This window comes from Liolophura sinensis, chromosome 2 (assembly GCF_032854445.1).
Source record: "Liolophura sinensis isolate JHLJ2023 chromosome 2, CUHK_Ljap_v2, whole genome shotgun sequence".
Classification (NCBI taxonomy): Eukaryota; Metazoa; Mollusca; class Polyplacophora; order Chitonida; family Chitonidae; genus Liolophura; species Liolophura sinensis.
Window position 1 is genome coordinate 24,269,189 of NC_088296.1, and position 21,453 is coordinate 24,290,641.

The 21,453-nt window shown below is 37.1% G+C and overlaps 1 protein-coding gene across 1 annotated transcript; it reads right to left on the bottom strand.

Moving 5' to 3' along the window:
- Positions 1–17,122: 17,122 nt before the first annotated feature.
- On the bottom strand, positions 17,123–20,607 carry LOC135462596 (uncharacterized). Its single transcript, XM_064739819.1, has 6 exons — positions 20,458–20,607; positions 20,237–20,333; positions 19,513–19,863; positions 19,041–19,112; positions 18,465–18,558; positions 17,123–17,990 (listed from the first exon to the last, which is right to left on the bottom strand). Exons 1-6 carry the CDS (start codon positions 20,605–20,607, stop codon positions 17,879–17,881), a joined length of 876 nt encoding a protein of 291 aa, XP_064595889.1. The 3' UTR covers positions 17,123–17,878.
- Positions 20,608–21,453: the final 846 nt, after the last annotated feature.

Genomic DNA, 21,453 nt, shown 5'->3' on the forward strand with positions numbered 1-21,453 from the left:
AATCACATTGCAATGTGAGTTGGATGAATCGGATGAAAAGAGAAAGTTTCTCCTCGATCCAGACAGCATAACCTTACAATGCACCAGAGATTGCCAACACCCAGGGTCCTGTAATAAAGTTACCATGCAGTTAAGACATCTAATTAAGGAGAGAGATGTTAGTTAAACATCCATGGCATCCGCTAGGAGATAAATGAGAGTGTGAAAGTCACTCTGTAAAAAATTAACAGTTTCCAGGTATGTACACTTAAAAGCTGCTACATTGAAAACGCTTTATATGAACTACGAGCCTAGCATTCATCTTTTAGTACCAAACATCTACCAAAATCAAAAGGCCACTGTTGTGATTTAACAACCAAGTACATGTCAATACTCGGACCATCAAATTAAACATTTGATATGGTGCAGTTTTTCTTCTACAGTCTTTACTTTCTGTTCTTTTCATTCTTAACATTTGATTTTATTATTTGTCTGTTGATTTTATAATTTGTTTGTTGATTTGATTGTTTGTCTTGTGAGTTTATCATTTGTCTATAATTTATATTAATATAAAATTATGGTGTTTTTAAGCTTTTGACCTATTACACCTGCGTTTTTGTACTTTATTCTTTGATACACACAATGTACAAAAACATGTACATCTAGCTTAATAATAAAAAGACTGAAAGAATGTTATAAAAACTTGCCCCAGATATATAGAAATCTATACTCTGTAGAAAAATGTGTATTAAAGTAAATTTTGTGTTGATGAAATATATACAAGTGTACAGTAATAGCAATGTTTGTTTACTTGTTAAGTATGTGTTAAATACATGTTAAGTACATGTTAAGTATTTGTTAAATATATGTTAAGTATATATTAAAAATATGTTAAGTATAACTTGCAGCATTGTATTTATTACAGTCTTTCAGTCATTGTATGCTGATCAACCTCTCATGTTGTGAGAAACAACCTCAGAATTACTTTTGTCGGTGGTATAATGTATTAACTGTATTAAATGTTTACATAAACACCTTCACTCCACTCGGGAGACTCCTGCTGGTTAAGGGGACAAAAGTGACGGCTGACTTTGACATTTGTGCCTGACGCCTGAATGAGGCTGTATGTATGAATCTAATTATGCTGCTTCAGTTGACTGTAACTGTATTAAAAGTCTAGGCATTTGTTGGTTACCTGTAACTGTAATATAAGTCTAGATGTTTGTTGGTTACCTGCAACTGTATTATGAGTCTAGACGTTTGTTGGTTACCTGCAACTGTATTATAGGTCTAGACGTTAGTTGGTTACCTGCAACTGTATTATTCGTCTAGACGGTTGTTGGTTCTCGGCAACTTTATTATAGGTCTAGACGTTTGTTGGTTACCTGCAACTGTAATATAAGTCTAGAGGTTTGTGGGTTACCTGCAACTGTATTATAAGTCTAGACGTTTGTTTGTTACCAGCAACTGTAATATAAGTCTAGACGTTTGTGGGTTACATGTAACTGTAATATCAGTGTAGACGTTTGTTAGTTACCTGTAACTGTAATATATGTCTAGACGTTTGTTGGTTACCTGCAACTGTATTATAGGTCTAGACGTTTGTTGGTTACCTGCAACTGTATTATAAGTCTAGACGTTTGTTGGTTACCTCTAACTGTAATATAAGTGTAGGCGTTTGTTAGTTACCTGTAACTGTATTATAAGTCTAGACATTTGTTGGTTACCTGTTACTGTATTATAAGTCTAGACGTTTGTTGGTTACCTGTTACTGTAATATAAGTGGAGATGTTTGTTGGTTACCTGCAACTGTATTATACGTGTAGACGTTTGTTGGTTGCCTGTAATTTTAATGTAAATGTAGACGTTTGTGGGTTATATGTAACTGTATTATAAGTCTAGACATTTGTTGGTTACCTACAACTGTAATATAAGTCTAGACGTTTGTTGGTTACCTGCAACTGTAATATAAGTCTAGACGTTTGTTGGCTACCTGCAACTGTAGTATAAGTGTAGACGTTTGTTGGTTACCTGTAACGGTATTACAAGTCTAGACATTTGTTGGTTACCTGTAACTGTAATATAAGTCTAGACGTTTGTTGGTTAACCTGCTGCCATTTAATTTATCACTGCTTTCAAGTTCAGAAAAAAATCAAGCCATTTCAACGAATTAGGTATAAATTTGCCTGCCCAATTGAAATTCAACACACATTTGGACTTTGTATAAAAAAAAACAAATCAAAACCAGAAGAACAGAATGACACAAACGGAAATGTTTCTTATTTTGTGTTTGTTTTATACGTGTACTTTGACTTCAGCGGACATTTATAGCTGTTTATTTTCTAGATGATACACCTGCTGTAAGTCCAGCTGCAGAAGCTATCCCAAAATACACTGCAGAGGAAGAGTCGGATGACCAGAAGAAATGACGGAAGGTCACGATCGGAGATCAGCAGTTCACGATTGGCATGACCGTTGTGGAGCCGTGCAAGTGAGTTCTCTTACATGGAGGTAAGTAAAGCAGGGTTCTCTCATTTAAATTTACAGTTTTTTCTGGAAATATCTGCATAAATTTATGATGTATTTCTGTTGGAGGAGCCATATGTGTAATTTGTTATGTCAAAAACAAATAGAAACCTTGTTGGTTTGTGTTCCTGAAACAGGAAGGCGTTAAGTAGTGAATATATGTTTTATACATGTACACAACATAAAAGGGAGACAACTCAGTGATTCTGTAGCCTCGTAGTCAGACGTAACTTTGTTTATAGTGCTCACCTACATGTAATTTCCCACCTTTCCAAACTCAAGTTAATGTGCAGTATCTGCAGGCAGTTAATTCTAGTTCAGACATATCTATAAATTTTTTACAGACGTTTTACGTGTTGTCTTTTGGGACTTTTTCAGATTTTTTCAGAAAAGACAACAAATAGTGTAAATATATACAGTAATTAGAGTTATTGAAGAAAAGGGGTGGAAACAGACCAAAAGCCTTAGCTACTTTTATTACCTTTGGTACGTCTGTAAATCAACTTTTAATCAGGAACTCTTACGAGGCCATGGGGTGTGCTGTGTGATAGAGCAGCCCGGAACACTCGTACTGGTGCCCCACGTATATATGGTTAAAAGGCAAAACACTCCCGGAAAGCCCGGAACACACAACACAGTGTTCTGTTCCTCATACTGGTATCCCACGTACATATGGTTAAAAGGCAAAATAGTGCTGGGGTGACCTATGCAGAAGGAGCTGTGTCCTAGATTTACAGAAATAGCCAGCTCAGGATTAGTTAAAAAAGAAATATGTCGCCGCTTTTGATTGTCTGAATGTCTGTGATTTTGCTTACTTTGAACTGCGATGTCTCGTTTGTGCATCACAAAAATAAGAAGTTATGCTTTAAAAACTTTACGTGAGATACTTTATCTGTGTCTATCCATACATTTAGTCTGGTGATGTCTTTCCTAAAAACAAGAAAACAATGTATTTGTTCATGGTACCCTTGTTTTTATTGTTAGGCTACTATGGAGAAAGTCCTAATGCGATGATTGTGTTCTCTGGTTGCTACTTCCCAGAGAGGAGTCGAAAAGATTACAGCTATGTCATGGAAAACCTATTTTTGTGAGTACCTGCAAGATTTACACTTATATTTGTTGGCTCGAAGGCTGTCAAACAAGTCCGAGCTTCCATGCTAGTGCTAGTCGTGCTAGTGCAGAACCGTGACTCGGGAGGCCTATTATTAATGTGTTCATTGTGAGTTCAAGTCGAGCTCATCCTTGTTTTTTCTCTACATGTACCTCGGAAGGCCTTCCAGCAATCTGCAGATGGTCGTGGCTTTCCAGCGAGCTCTGTTTGATTGCCTCCCAGCGTATTTGTGGCCAACATCATATAAGTGAAATATTTATTGAGTAAAACATTAGCAAAAGACACTAATAAATAAGGCAAACAAATCTATATAAAAGAGCTGTGAAAATCCGTCCTGCAACAAGGAGGCAGATTACCTTACATGATTCCTTCGTCATCATATGACTGAAAAATTGTTAAGTACAACGTTAAACCCCAAGCACTCACTCACTCTTGTATGTTTAGCTGACATCGTATTCTGACACCAGTTGAAATCTGTCTGTACCAGTGTCTTTTTTCTGCACCAAATCCCAGCACCCTCCATGTTGTTGTTGGTTCCCAGAGATAGAGTATGAGAACACACCTGTTGTTGATGATACATCACCACTGATTTGTGCTAGTGACGTTGTAACATGTTCAACTTTCCCGTTCAGCCAGTATCATGAAAACATAAGAACTGTCAGTCCCGTCGTACTCAACCGCTGGTTATTGCCGGTCTTCAGTTGTTATCGTGTTTCAGTTATGTGATCGGCACACTGGAGCTGCTGGTGGCAGAAAACTACCTGATCGTGTATTTCCACGAAGCTACGCCTCGACGACAGGTGCCCAGCTTTAGTTGACTGAAACGATGCCATCAGATGATTGCCAGGAGGTAGGCTAAAATCATAGATGACTGATTTGCTTGAAAGGATTTTAGGTTTCTCTCTGGTGCTCAGAAGTTAAAGCGATGGCTATCTTCACCTAAATTAGACCTTTTAGAATTGTTTAAAAGACATAGAAAACAGTAAAATGAAGTAAATACTGGATGAAAGACATTCATCAAACACCTTCACTTCGAATTTCTTCAATTTTACAATGAGTATAATTCTCTTTTAAGTAAAATATGGATAGAGCATCCAGAATTTCTTTCGCTCTGCTTCATGATTCTGTCTAATTCCGATTATCCCAGTTCTTAAGGAGCTGTATATTCATTGTAGTGAATTAGATCGCCATGTTGGATATGTGAACAGTTGCAATCAATGTGCAAATGAGATACATATTCCGTTATCAGCAACTGACATTCTAGCATGGTACACGATTTGAATACGAATTTCGCTCAGTATTCAAAGACCTAGAGTATACTTTTTTTCTTTTTCTGCTTTGTTTTGCAGGATTCAATCCTATTTTTGTTCCTTGGTGGTTTGTGTTTTTCGTCGTTTATGGAATCGGTCTTGTGATTATTGAACAGGAACGTCCTTGTTACTTGACAACTGGTTTATGAATGTCTGTTTCAAAGCAAAGATTTAAAACATTGTCCATGCAAATGGTTTAATTTAGTTTTTTTAGTATTTTTTCAAACAGTAAAATGGTTTTAAGACATCAGATTCCATGCTATTCTGTAGTGAAACCGAGAGTATCAGTGACAGCATATCAAATAAATGAAAAATGAGTATGCCAAAGAAAAAACCACCCAGATACATAAATAAACAATAAACAAATGTCATTTCAGACTGAAGAAGAGCATAAAAGGCTTGTTACTGACCACCCCACCATGATGATAAAGGCCATTATCATGATGAGCAAGCCTTTCTTCAGGTATGGGCGCCATGTAACACTGCACCAATTCTCAACTACTTGAAATCTTTCCATGTTAAATCCATGGCATGAAATGAATTTTGCAATATGACAGAAGCAAATTCTCATCACCTCAACCTTGAAAGTTTTTTTTTAAATTATTCTAGTAGTTGTGCAGTTGTAAAACTAATATGAAAATATAAAACTTCAACTGGTAAGTTAAATATATACATGTACTATACACTGTATGTGTTTCCCTCAACGTTCACTTCATTTTTTATTTGTATGTGACAGAAAAATTGTCTGTACCTGAGTGAGTGACAACTTCCTTAACCATGTACCTGTATTCAGATATTGTAAATATTTGAATTTTGGTAGAGAAGGTAATCACACTCCACCTCTTTATCAATAGCTTTCTCGGCTACAGTCTGATTCCCTCCATTCATCTGTCCATCAGCATCAAATGTACTACTAGATAATTCACTACCGTATCAGGACGTACGTGTAGTTGTCTCCCCCTTTATCATGCACCGCATAAGGGTACTCAACAAATTATCTCCCCTTTCAGCTCTAAGCTTTGCTCCAAGTTGAAAATTGTGAAAACACTTGCAGAGTTAGAGACGCTGGTGTCTATGGCGTATGCGTTTGTGTATGACCAAGTCAGAGAGTGAGCAGACTTAGTTGTAGATCCTCAGCGATTTTTTTTTCTTGTTTTGTTTTGTTCTACATGTGTTTAAGCTACGTGTACATTTCACATTTGGGAAAATAAATTCTTATAAACATGTTAAAGTTAGGTGTTGATGGTGGAAATTGTTGCTGTGAAGAAATGTGTCAGTGTTATTACCTAGAGCAAATAGCAGTGGTTTGTTCACTCTTGTCGCTTACACATCTTCACTTACTTTAAGCCCAGCATATGGACACTTTAGCGCCGGGGTAATTTGCCACGTTAAACCTTAGAATGCCAGAGCCATTGGCTGTATTGTTGGTACAATGTTTCTTCTGACACTTATTTTATTACTGCTTATTTACCTTGTGTGATATGATCGTATTCAACCTATGAGGATAGATGAAAAATGCTGATCTGGTTATGACTGATCATGTTTGGCAATTATCTCTGGTATCCAAACTAAATTTGAAACAGACCTGGGTAAAACTCGTGTAATAATTCTAATTGCCACATTTTAAATTTGCCAACAGTCCCAAATTTCCCATTCCCGTCATACCAATCATATCCTGAATTAAGCCACATTACTCTTCGTCCAAAAGTCTTACCATGTCCTCATCTTGTTATTCATTCTTCACCAATCCGCATGATTACATGCTTTGCTCAATTCACATTTGTTACCACGGAAACACAGGTACAATAAACGTCGCCAAAAATATTCCTCAGTCTCCACCCCTTCCACCCCTTCCTCAGCCTCTGTGCCACCAAGGTGATGACCTCTGCTGCACTGTCACCATGGTCATGACCTGAAGTCAGACACGTAGTACACAACGATGACACCCAAACTGTGTCGTCAATATTTTATGTTGTTCATTATTTGTTTGTTTTTTATTTGGTTGATTGTTGCCACAATGAATGGATCTTTAAACTACATGAATGTGAAGAAGTCCTGTCAATGCAGTATTTTTTTCTTTTTGTTGCTTTTTGATGGACTGGAAAGTGGTATCATTTTAGAGTTGCGTGGCATTAGCAAAGTTTTCCACAGTTAAGAGATCCATTCTCCGAGTTTGCCGCTCCTTATCTTCACCGGTTTCTGTGATTGTCATTGCTCCTGTTGCTCTTTTTTGTTGCCTTTTAAAATGGCTGCTTTTACTTAAAACATGTATTATTGTATTATGGGGATGTTTGCATCTGTTTAACAGATACATTATTTGTTTTGTGATTATACAGGTTAATCAATATATTTTGTGAACACATAATTGGATGAATTAAAAAAAAGATTTTTTTCCAATTATAATAGATATACTAAACCAGTATACTGCAAAGTAATATGCCTTAACATGTGAATGTGCTTATTGAAATGGTGAAGATGTGCAAACCCGCCCTTGGAGTTTCTAAAGCATTAATACACTATCACTAAAGCATTCTCCATGTCAAAACACTACCGTTTTTACTACTTGTAATGCTGTATGAGACTTTGAAACAACATAAACTTTGACCTCTCCTTGCTTTGTTCTGTCCTACGACAAATGTACCTTTCACCCTCACACTGTTCTTTGGCCCAAAGTTTCATGGCTTACTAATCTACTTCTTCCAGTTTGTTTTGAAATATCAAAAAGTTGCACGTATACGCTGTGTGATTTTGTTTTCATTGTGTAGATTTGATTAGGTTTGGAGTTATTTTTTCATTAACTATTTTGGGAAATAGATATAACAGCCTGCAAGAGGAATATAGTGTTAAACATCAGACTGTGCTCAGAGTTTCGGTATTGTGAGAGATGGAAGCTGGTATATATTATAAGAGATGAGAGAAACTGCTCGGCCAATGATGTGCATAAAACAGGTGGCGGATATTGGATACCTGTGAAATCTAACGAGCTCAGTCCTACGAAACATTAAATGGTGACGTAAAATGACGAGATCACTGGAACTGTACATGTATACGCCAATAGTTCAGACGGAACGTATATGTAGTTGACCCTTCATTTAATCACCAATTCAAAAACTTTCATTTGGGACGAATATTAAGATTTCATCAAACTTTACCCATTTTGTACAAGAATAATAGCTTTAGGTGAAGTAACTTGCAAGTCTTGATTTTGTATAAGATTGTTTTTCCCTTTTCTTCAGAGTTGATAAAGTTGCCATGCTAAGCCCAGCTGCTATAGAGAAAGGTTTTAACAGCCCAGATGACCTGAGTAGTGCCACTGCCAGCCTGCTCAGTCCTAGCAGTTCAGGCAAGAAGAAAACAAAGGCCTCGTCTCTGGAAGAGAAAGAAATGATACACCATTTGATGCTTCACAAAACAGTCATTTGTTTGCCGTTTACCACATGATTAGTTTAGAATATGTGCTTCATTTACAAATTTGTGATGGAAAGGAAAATTGTTTCTTTTCCAAGTGCATGTTCTGGCTGACTTTTTGTTGATCTGTGTTATTTTTTTTATTTTTTGTTATAAATGTCTTTCTATGTACTGCTGTCAAACACCAATCAAATAATACATTATCTTTGAAATGAATTGTTTTTGATTGTGCATGCATAGTTGTTGGTGCAACCGTTGGTATCAGAGAGTTTGCCGTGGTGTTTTTTTTTTTTTGGCTGTTTTCTTGGATGCAGGCAAATGTTTTTACATGGTAACTAGTTTATTGACCACCATAGTCATGATAAGGGAGCACAGCTGACAATCTAACCTCCAACATGGCTGAAAGACTTGTTCAGCTTTAAAATACAGTTACATGTATGATGTCAGTCACATTTAAAACCTCTGGAAACTACAATGTGTCTTGATTAGTTTGTCTTGTGTTTGTGGGGTCACAGAATTTGCCTGGAGTCATCCAATTTACTTAGGTTTATGATACATTTTTTTGCATGTTTATATTGTATGTAGTGTCCATGACAGTCACTTATGAAGATTTCACCCAGTTTTGCTTAACGTAAATGGCTTAGAAACATCATTCTGCTTGTCAACAACAGTTAGTTTACCTTCATACAAACTGTCATCTGTACTTTGAGATGGTCACAGCATTTCATGTTAAGTAAAGTAAAGTTTATTGTTCTTAGTATTTTTACTGTATTTACATGTAAGTAGTATATTTAATTGGAATGTTAAAGTTTTATGGGTGCTTTGTGTCACAATGGAAAAGTATGTCAGATGATGTTGATGTGGGTAAACAACAACACCTTAGGGTTAAGAAATTATTTCACAAGGAGAAGATACTTTTGTTGGGGTTTTTTGCTATTGTTTTTCGATTGATTTTTTGTGTATATTATCTATTATACAACAGCCAATAAAGTTATGTGAACGATCACACTGGCGTAGGTGGTAAGTTTTCACATAATGTTATAGGTGGTTATTAAGTTATCAGACAATGGTTTAGATGGTAATTAGGTTTTGACACAGTGTTGTATGGGGTAATTATCACGTAATGTACAAGATGGTAATAAAGTTTCCAGAAAATGTTTTAGGTGGTAAGTTGTACGACAAATACTCACAACAGCTGTAAAGTTAAGCTCTATATGTTCATTTACATTTGTAGCAGATGTGGAACAACAAGGTGACATGTTTTAGTGTGCCAGAAATGATACCCGTTTGGCATACCTGCTGTGTATGTTTGTGTATATTAGACTTCTCTCCATTTTTAATTATCCGTATGTTTAGTTGTTACTTACTGTTGATCAGGAATAATAGCAGGTACATAAATAAGCTTAAACGTTGTACATACATATAGTGACTGGATACAGTGTATGTTAAATTTGGAACTGTTGGCAAATTTAAAATGTGGCAATTAGAATTATTACACGAGTTTTACCCGGATCTGTTTCAAATTTAGTTTGGATACCTGAGATAATTGCCAAACATGATCAGTCAAAACCAGATCAGCATATTTCATCTATCCTCATAGGCTGAATACGATGATATCACACAAGGTAAATAAGCAGTGATGAAATAAGAGTCAGAAGAAACATTGTGCCAACGAAACAGGCAATACCTCTGGCATTCTAAGGTTTAACGTGGCAAATTACTCAGGCGCTAAAGTGTCCATACGCTGGGCTAAGAGTGAGTGAAGATGTGTAAACGACAAGAGTGAACAAACCACTGCTACCAGCTCTAGGTAATAACACTGACACATTTCTTCACAGCAACAATTTCCAGCGTCAACACCTAACTTCAACATTTTTTTAAGAATTTATTTTTCCAAATGTGAAATGTACACGTAAGCTTAAACACATGTAAAACAAAAAACAAACAAACAAAAAAAAATTATCAGAATATCAGAAGTAGTTGTAAATGTACATCTGTTAATTAAATTATGTTTTAATTTATACATTGTTGAGGGTTAGCTGACAAGTGGTTGGCGTGTGCTGTTGAGGTTATTGTAATTTAGTTTTGGAATTAGCTCACACATCTCCGTGGATGTGTTCTTGCATTCAAATACTTATAGATTGTTAATGATAACACTGTTATTTAATTCACTTTCCAAATGACATCTATACCTATTTAAACCATTAAACCTTGAAGTGCCAGACACCTCATCGCCCTGTGTTTCTCCTGTCCCGGCTCTCTAGCCATGTGAACAAAAAGTGGTAAACCGTCAGTGCGAGAGCCTATGTCCCGCCCGTAACAACTGTAGCTAGTGCTATTTTCGATAACCTGCGTTTCCATGTACATCCCATGTGATAAACATTGCATAAAATGTAAACAAATGTACATATAGTAACGTCAATCAGTGATATGAGCTTGACAAAACCATCACATGCATGCATATGTGTACTTGGAGTGGACATAATGGAGCAAATGGTAAGGAATATCACGAACCTGTACCTGTGCAAAGTTAAGAAACATTTTTCTTGTGAATGGCAGTTGAGCCACTTTTCTTGTGAATGGCAGTTGAGCCACTTTTCTGTGACTTCTTTCAAATGGTTGTGTATTAATATACAGCAGTACAATTGTTTCTTTCACACGTTTGTGTTTGGTAAGTTGTTTCCCTTCTTAGTTAAAGGAGGTGATATAACATTCTATAAGGTGAGGCACAGTGGTAAGAGCGTAGGGATTAGTGCATGTTAAAATAGTGTAGGGTGTCAATAAGGACATTGGTCAATAGATCTATTAATAAATCTTCTTTAACAGATAGCGGGTTTTGTCTATTACCAAGACATCAGATACGAACTTTGCACTTGACTTCGAAAAGTTCAAAAACAAAATTTGCTCATGTGAGGTTCCTGCTTTCCCGTAGGCTTCAAGCCAGTTCCAGCGCTGTGACATGGCAGGTTTTGCTTGCTGTCTTTCACAACCGTATACAATAATCACATAGGAAGAGGTGATCAAAATGTTTGGAAATTGTCAATCAGAGAAGGTTCATGTCACCTGTACGATAAGGTAATCAGTCGGTAATACAAGAGAATCAGACGTGGCCTCGTGTAATGCTAGACCCTGTATTATAGAGAAAGCCATTGCTATATTTTCCTTTCATTGTACCTTGAACTAGTCATACACTCTAGCCTTAAGTAAGTGTAGCGATACACTCAGAATGAGAGTATTTGCTGTCTCTACATCGAACGAAATTACTAGTCGGATATCCCAACTATATTGGTAGATCGGACGTGATTGTTTCGAGGGCGTTCTTTCACCAAAACCAACAGTTCCAGATTGTTAAACTGCTTTTTTGTCTTTTTTTAAAGTCACTTATCACCTAGTCTAATGGTAGGTTGTAATGTCTGCTAATAGTCATTGTATTGTATGGTATGGTAAGATATCTTTTTTGTGTGCTCTGGGGGTGGTAAACATGTTTTCGTGATGTTCAGTTAACGCTGAATGAAGTTGACCGACACCATTCCATAGCAATACAATACCTCTCGCTATCAGATGTAAATTAAGCTCTACAGTTTCCTGTCAAAGGTATACCATTATACGATTTATATGTCACATCCGGTTGTACGCTGATGGTTGAATAAAACAATCTCCCCTTTAACTTTTGTTGCTTATCTCTGGGTCGGTCACGTGAGAAATATTGCTAAGTATGACAAAGTAGATATTTGTAATTGATGTGGAAAATGTTTACGGGCAACGAGTTGGAAACTTGAATTGGATGGCACACATATAATATCCACATTTTCCCCAGCATCATAGAACGCAGATGACTGCTCCATCCTTTACACACTACCAGCTTCATTTGTTTTTTATACATTGTCTCTTACATATTCCTCGTTTAAACTAATACTTTAGGTACTTTTGGGAACGGGGCTTGCGAAGATAGACTTGGAACGCCCCTTCGTGGTTTACGGGAGGTACACGAGTGGTATGGAGGTCGGTATTGGTATAGTAGCAGCCTAGCACATGCAGAGAACCCCCAGATGCGACCTTAATACGATACAGTGGAATACCGGAGCAAGGAATTGTTGTCCTGGAAAAAGTTATCTCGATGGCGATGACCATGGTTGGCGTAAAACTTAACCCATAGCTGTGAGACACATGGCTCAGGTGGCCCACTATACTAACCGCCAGCTGGCACACATCTCTCGACTGGGTAATGTCACCTTGTAAGACTATTTTATGAGAGAAGGTCATAGTTTACACATTGTGCAAGACAAATGGATCTTTTATGTTTTCACTGAGCTTTTCATGGTATAGGCCACTTTAGGTCGCGTGTTCGAATGCTTGTTGTTTGGAAGGCTGTATATGTCAGGAAATGAGTCAATATTTATTTGATTGAAGCTTTACACGGTATACATGTACTCTAAAATATTTTACTAACACGATGCCGACCAGCATTATGATGAGAGGAAACTGGGCAGAGCCAGGAGGAGACCCACGACTATCCGTAGGTTGCTTGTACGTAACACTGGAGAGGAAGCCGCGTGACACTGGAGAGGAAGCCGGCATTAGCTGGACTCACAGAGACCACTTTGGTCAGAGATTCCTGGCTACTTTTCACTGCAAATTACGAATAACCTCTAAATCAATAACTAACCTGTCCGAAAAGAAAACAAAAATCTTTATTAGAATAAAATTTTATTCATAAAATGTTGAACAGACAATAACTTTCATACGATGTAACATTCAGACACACCACGCGTACCATGCATGAGTCTACTCATTACCAATATATTTAATTAAAAATAGAAAATAAACACCCTTTTGTATCTCCATTCAGAAGACGGCGATCTCCAAATTCTTATGTCCGAAAACTAGACTGGTATCTAAATAAAAAGTGAATACTGCTCAGTCATATCTGGACTATTTGTATTCACTAAATATTTTACCACAGATACATTGCGACATAAACTATGCACGACACAGTAATAAAAACTCTCTTCTAAAAACATGTACAATGATTAAAATTTCAAGCATGACATAAAAACTAAATTCATACAAAAATAAAATCGTAATAAGCACAGTATCTCCACATTTTAAAATTAAAAATCACGCAGTGAAAATATCTGTGGGGAGAAATATATTCATCTCATTGTGTAACTGATTGTGTAACTGATTGAGTTATTTATTTATTGATTGATTGATTGATTGATTTATTTATTTATTTATTTTTTTAGTGTTTTACGCCGTACTCAATAATATTTCACTTATACGACGGCGGCTAGCATTATGGTTGGAGGAAACCGAGCAGAGCCCGGGGGAAACCCACGACCATCCGCAGGCTGATGCCGAACCTTCCCACGTACGGCCGGAGAGGAAGCAAGCATAACTGATTAGTTGTACTTAAAATTAGAACGATTCTGAGGGAAAATCCAATGATAAACAAAGGCAGGTACATGGACGATAGCGATATAGTGTTGGCGTTAATATATCTAACGAGGAACCATTCCCGCATATGGTCACTCGGGCGAAAGATGTGAAGCCTGTTATTTATACGGCGTTATCGACATATATATAATATACGATATAATTGTGAAACAAATTATCAACTGTAATATGTAAGATTAACATTTTTGACAAGTTATACATTGGCACAACTAAACAATTAAAAAAGTACAATACCCTGAGCGCTATCATCAAATTCACAATTTAAATGACGAGAAGACATTATGTAACACAGAGAACTCAAACAAATCCAAGACACAGCTATGTTCAGATAAAAACTCCTTATCATGAATGTACACCACATTTCATCAACATTGAAAATCAATACATTTTTTCATTTTATAACAAGCATGTGTTATACACGTCTAATATAAAAAAAGGGTTATACATCAATACATTATTTCCTTGCACTAAAAAAAAGTACATGTTAAAAGCGCAGCGCATATAAAATATATACATATAAAAGATTTCAATTCACAACATATGTTCTGATAAAAAAAACTAAATTGGACAACTATAAACTGGGCTTCGTGGAACTCTATCTTTAACGACTGGGTCTATATCGGTACGTATGTTCACTCTAGGTCTGATGCTAGATGCTCATCGCAAACTCAGAGGAAGAAACCATCAACCAGTTTGAGCACTATCCCCATGTGGGTTAGTTCTACTACACTTTACTGTTTGAGCACTAACCCCATGTGGATTAGTTCTACTACATTTTACTGTTTGAACACTATCCCCATGTGGATTAGTTCTACTGCACTTTACTGTTTGAGCTCTATGCCCATGTTAATTAGTTCTACTGCACTTTACTGTTTGAGCACTACTCCCATGTTGATTAGCTCTACTACACTTTACTATTTGAGCGCTATCCCATGTTAATTAGTTCTACTACACTTTACTGTTTTGAGCGCTAACCCCATGTGGATTAGTTCTACTACACTTTTACCTGTTTTAGCTCTATGCCCATGTGGATTAGTTCTACTGCACTTTACTGTTTGAGCGCTATCCCCGTGTGAATTAGTTCTACTACACTTTACTGTTTGAGCTCTATGCCCATGTTAATTAGTTCTACTACACTTTACTGTTTGAGCACTAACCCCATGTGGATTAGCTCTACTACACTTTACTGTTTGAGCTCTATGGCCATGTGGATTAGTTCTACTACACTTTACTGTTTGAGCTCTATGTCCATGTGGATTAGCTCTACTACACTTTACTGTTTGAGCTCTATGTCCATGTGGATTAGTTCTACTACACTTTACTGTTTGAGCACTACTCCCATGTTGATTAGTTCTACTACACCTTACTGTTTGAGAACTATCCCCATGTTGATTAGTTCCACTACACTTTTACTGTATACATGTACTGCAGAAATAGCAAGAGGTTTATCACAACAGCTTGTTTTGCAGCTTAAAGAAAAAATCTGGTCAAGATTAACAACTAGCATTTAATGAGAAGTTTACATTTACATCTTGATTCACAAGAATTAAACGAGAAAACCCGTTCCAAGCCTAGACATGTCATCTGATACCGACATCCTTGTTAAAACAGTTTTTTAACTCCATTTCACTCCATTGAACTACACGTACGTTGTGCGTACACAGCAGATTTCTTCCATTAATGTATTTATTTATTTATTTGATTGGTGTTTTAGGCCGTACTCCAGACTATCTCACTCCACTGAATTACATCTACATTGTACGTACACAGTAGCACCAGACGCCTGGTCTCTTAAACCACAAATTGAATACCCAGTCTTTTAAAATAAACCATTCGACAATTTAAAAAAAAAAAACAACAAAACATTGTAAATAGCCAATCCATACCTGAATTGAAAAAAAGAACCAGCAAATATGAGAATTCAACACCACATATACACCATACTCATCATTTGGATGACAATGTGGTTCACCATCATGGCCTCATAGCCGGGCCTCCTCAGGGTGGGCTACACGTTCAGTAGCTTCAGTGCTTCCACGGCCTCAAAACCAAGTGACACTGGCGACCATCTGATGAATACCAGTAGGTACTCGTGTCACCGTACATGTACCTAATATCACTAAGAACAATGTGTAAACCAGAGAAAAAGAAATGCAAGGGTTATGACATGAAAAGAAGTCACATTATACACAAGTATACCATCACCAGGTCGTTCAAAAGTGATTTTATACCACATTTATCTTCAAATCAGTACTTCAAGCTCGTATCATGACACAAAAAGAACAGTATATTAAATACGAACTAAATCTGATGTTGTGGCATTTTTTTTCTCTGTGCAGCTGTATTGGATGCTGTGTTCTGTTAAAATCTTAACTATATTACATGACTTAATACACTTATTAGGTGTATTTTGAACAGCTGGGTCTTGTCCACTAAATAAAATCAGCAGACTGCTTCGACACATTGTCAAGTTCAACTAAGTCATCTTTGACAAAAACTGAATTCTCAGTTTTACGATGGAAGACATTATTATGTAAGGACTGGACTAAGTGAGTTATAACTGGGATATAACGAGGGGCGGGTCATAACAAAGACTTTAAAAATGGTACTTGTTGTTGACTCTCTTGGCTCTAAGCACTGATAGGTCAAAGCAAGGAAACATGATTGGTTGACCCGGTGTCAGCACGACGTTTGTACCGCCTCCTTTTCTGGGTTCAGTTTGTGGAGCTTTATCCACTATCTTGAGAACCAGTGAAGAAACTACAAGAAACTAGAGTTTTCCTTCATCAGCTGGAAAGGTTCAGTTTGAGACATAAAACTTGAAGTCAAAAGATTAACATGTTAAGGCAATTCAATATTTACACACGTATCAGACACAAAGCTCTTATCATGGATTTTGGTGTCATCAAACACAATAAAAGAAATAAACGATAAAGTACGTGGTAAAATCCATATGTAGGCCTACGGTAAAATGTCTAGTTTAGAAAAAAATAGACATGGCGAACTTAGCACACTTGATTAAGCTAGGAGATTAGAAAACTGTAACGATTTAGTTTTCCAATTACACTTCTACTAAACTTGGTTAATATCACATACAAAAATCTTCGATCAGCCGTATTCACATGCCTGCCCTTTGTTTCAGAAGACACAGATATTTAGTTGATACATTATATCCTCCATAAAGTCTGTTTTAGTCCTGACATCACACGTGGTTACAACTGGGAATTGTCGCTGGTGGCAGCACGACATGGCCCGAGCCTGGCAATGGGTTTTCACACAAAGGAACAAGCTGTAATGTAAAACACAGATGATGCCTATATTTAATCACACAAATGTGTCGATGTTTGAACATACTACATATTAAAATAAATCATTATCACTCCCACAAGTCACCACTATAAACATGTAAACCAAGATAGGGAAAAGTGACCACCTTAAAGTATGCTCATATACAAGGTCTCAATATTTTGGGTACTTTCTATACATTGTATTTCAGCAAACTACAAGCATGTATGTGTTCCACACAGGGGGTTAGCGTGCATTTATGCACCTGCTGTTCTTAATGAATAAACCTGCTTGCAACATACACATTTACACATATACACAATGACTATCAAGAGATTGAATTTAGCCAGTCAGCTGTACTTTCCAGCAACATTACAAATATTCCTCATCAAACTTTGGCCAAAACCTCCATATTTTGTGTCAGCTATGTGTATCAACGTGTAATGATTGGGTTTCCATGACATTTGAACAAGGTGGCCAAGATGGTGGTAAAGTTTTGGGAGGTTGGGTACTGAGATAACAGTCTTACACATTCCAGAAAATTGGCTTACTGTACAGAACAAGGGTGCAAGTAACGTGTATATTGGTATACACCTTTGCATATATAGTCAAATTTTAAGAACAGTTTTGAAGCCTATAGAAAATGGGCTCTTGAGCAATATACTAAACTATGTCTCCATGGCTACGGCGATCATGTAGAATTTATTTTTGTTCTTATTTTTCCTTTAAAATGAATCAAAGGCTTTGTAGATTCATCCCTGCCAACAACTAAAGCAACTGGGTTCCGTTTTATATCAGCTAACTACCTGAAACATTTATGCATAAGAACATACATATCCATACATGTTACAAATTTACTTACGCTTTCAGGCATTTCATCAACACTCTGTACATTTTTCCGATTTTGTCGTCTTCTGAAATTTATTTGGAAACAAAATCCCTCATTCCTAAATTGCAGTATAATATATGCAAATCAGATTGGTTACCGAGATTATTTGGTTTTAACTGGTTTTGACAATATAGCTTTTAAAAAACACTTTCGGGTATTATTGCAATTATCACTATTACGCTGCTACGATTTTGATAAACCTTCCCTGTTTGTGAAAACTAATGTTTTTTCGTAAATCGCGATAAAAATACCAAAGTAATGGCAGATACTTTCCCTCAATTTTACATTACAAACCTTCTGATTCTCCTCACACAAGCAAGACGTTACATTTATTCTATATTCACTTGGCACAAACGGTGTGAAAAGATAACGTCACAGTCACGTCGGTGATGAGAAAAGGTTAGCACTGTCACTGTCCAGTCAAAGCATGCCTTTGATCGATAAACCTTTTGAAAATGGCTTATACACCCGAGAAGTATGACTAAGACGATCAATTTACCTTTTGATCCTGCAGTAAACAAGACCAGCACAAACCAACAAGAGCACACTGACCACTGGAATAAAGACCCACCATGGCTTGATCTCTTCTGAGTCTGGAGGTAAATTTAATAGGAAATGAGCTATTAGTAAGGATGGTATATATTTAGCTGAACTTACGTCTGGAAGTAAGACTGCCGGAATCTTGTTAATATACAACCAGTTTAAGTCCGTCAAAGAACACAAATTCCTCACAAAAGCACGGTTTCCACCACATCATACTTTGCCCTCTAAAATATTTGACACATAGCACTGGGCTTTTATCTGTTTAGCACTAAAACAACCTCCAGTTATTTGCTGTGGAATAGCTTGCTGCAAGCGCCAGTTTATGGTCTCCAGATCTCTGGTCTAAGCCTAGAGCATATTATGTTGTTTATAGGAATCAATGGCCATCCAAGGAACGTCATGTGCTGCTGGCAAACCAATCAAAATAGAATTCCAGTTTTCCGTGTTTATTTCAATCAGAAATAAACTTCAATCAAATGATCATATAAATATTTTTATTTTCAGTATCATTCTTTTTATGTTTATAACTCACCTCTATATGAAGGATATGGGCTTGTCACTTTGTCATTATCGGTGTGGTTCACTGTTTTGATTTGAGGAGTCACTAGTCAATGAAAATGAAATAAACATGAACAGGAAAACACAGAAGTAGAAATAAAAGTCACAATTTTCTGGAATGTAGAATAATCAAACAGTTTTACCGTGGACACACCTGTTTGCTTTGCGTGAGAAATACTATAACGTTACAAAAATGCCATGTGCAGTATTTTATTAAGTTTTCCAAGCTTATAATGTTTAAAAAATCAATTATGTTTTCATTTAGCACAGAACACCTATAAACAAATAACTGCAAACTGTGGAGAAAGAAACATGCTCTGCCTCAGACATATCAGCTCTCCCAGATATCAACTCTAGCTGTATTTTACTTACAGCAGCTTGCACGTGCAATTGGTACTCTCGAGTGAAACATAGCACACTGATGTGTTTATCGGTGATATACTAACCCGACACTGGGGGCCAAACATTCAGGCAAACTTGAGCCTCAACCACGGCTTGTTCCTCGGGTACAACAACAGTAACGGAGTAGTTGTCGCTATATTCTGGTTTGGGGTCACGGAGAACCAAGGAACATTCGTCTCCCAGGAAAGCCGTGTCATTAAACTCTGCGACTTTGTAGATTTGACCGCTTGATAGACCACTGAGTAATCTGTCGCCGTTCAGCTGCTGGCAGCGCCATATCACCGTGTATTTGGCTTTGGGGTTTTGCGTTGTAATGTTGCATGGCAAAGTAACGTCAGGCTTGGGAAGCTGAATGTCAACTCTGGGGTTTACCAAAACTGTTACAGAACTAGTGCCTGAATAGAAAAAGACAAACCAAAAACACAGCTTATATTGAATGTGGAACACTTCAACCGTTCAGACAAGGATTAACCTGAAATAAGATTAACAAAGAATATTATCAAGGTGAACTGATGACTTCACAATGCACAAGTATACAAAATGAATGATCTGGCACTGTACTGATCAATGCAACCTTACACTGAATGTAAGCTTATTCTTCAGGTTTTTACATCGGTTTTTGTGTACATCTATGCTTTATACATTTATTTATTAAGTGTATGTCCGCCCCATATTTGATATTATTTAGTAAGGCACTACACACTGAGTGGAATGCTAACTGGTCCCGTTACTGGATACACGTATGACGTATAAAAGACCAGTACTTACTGTGTAAAACACACACAAGGAACACCCAAACACAGACTAAACCAACTCTCGGAGCTCCACACTTGGAGTATGAAATTTCCGTTGAGGTGATATCAATCTGAAGGAAACAACAACAAAATCCTTTCATCTGAAGAAAACAGTCAATAACACATGTAAACTTAGAAAAGTGATCAGATAGCCAGTCTGAACGTTGTCTTTTCCCCATAACATTTAGAACGTACCTCATTCTGAGCATTACCCGTGGCCCCATTCTTCACCAATAGACGAACGAGTTCCACATCATAGTTCTTCCGTGCCAGATCTAAGGGCGCCACTCCATCCTGTCGGAACGAAAACGTGACGAGAGTTTGTTGGAAGTACATTTTTGGCATTGTGGGTGTGAGGTGTCACGAGGGGTCAGTCACAATGGTACAAAGTAGAATTTGCAACACATGCTTTATTATATTTCCCCCCTTTATTTCTGTGTTTAATTTGAACTAGGTATATATTAGTTTTTAACAAGATCATATATTAAATTATGTTAAAACAACTTGCTCTTTGAATAAAAGGCCGTTGATTACATTGATAATCACCCGGCCCCCTCAGCGTCGCCCTTAATTCTATTCGTACACCATGTACCTTATTCTTCACGTTGACAATGGCTTTAGTCTTTAACAGCAAACCAAAAAGGTCCTTATTGCCTCTCCTCACCGCCAAATATAAACGACTCCCTCCTTCCCGTGAGACATCAAAACCCAACAACAAAATGTCGTCAACAATTTGTTTAAGCTGCCTTTTTTGACCATATTTCACATTTTTTTCTATCAAAATTCGTGTAACATTAATTAGTACTTATTCATTTGATTGGAGATTTTCGCCACACTCTAGAATATTTCACTTGTACGACGCCGGTCCGCATTATGGTGGGATTTAATCGGGGAGAGCCGGGGAGAGACCCACGACCATCAGAAGGTTGCCTAGGAACCTTACCACAAACGACTCAGGAGACCTTGTAAAATGGAAACATATGTGTAAATGTGATCGTAATGTACATCACCTGAAGTCATAAGACATGGCTGATCCCGCTGCATATGCTGCATGTAAACATAGTATCATGGATCAATCTACGATACTAGACATACAGTCACACAGCCCAAAGCACTGTAGACACGTAATATGTCAAACCACACAACTAGAAAAAAAGTATATACTCCCAGGTCAAGTGAATGAGTACAGCC

Coding starts and splice junctions, on each gene's coding strand:
- LOC135462596 (XM_064739819.1), bottom strand. CDS start 20,607: ATGCCAAAAATGTACTTCCAACAAACTCTCGTCACGTTTTCGTTCCGA. Junction 20,334..20,457: donor CGGGTAATGCTCAGAATGAG/GTACGTTCTAAA, acceptor TGTTTCCTTCAG/ATTGATATCACCTCAACGGA. Junction 17,991..18,464: donor GTTTACTGCAGGATCAAAAG/GTAAATTGATCG, acceptor AATAAATTTCAG/AAGACGACAAAATCGGAAAA.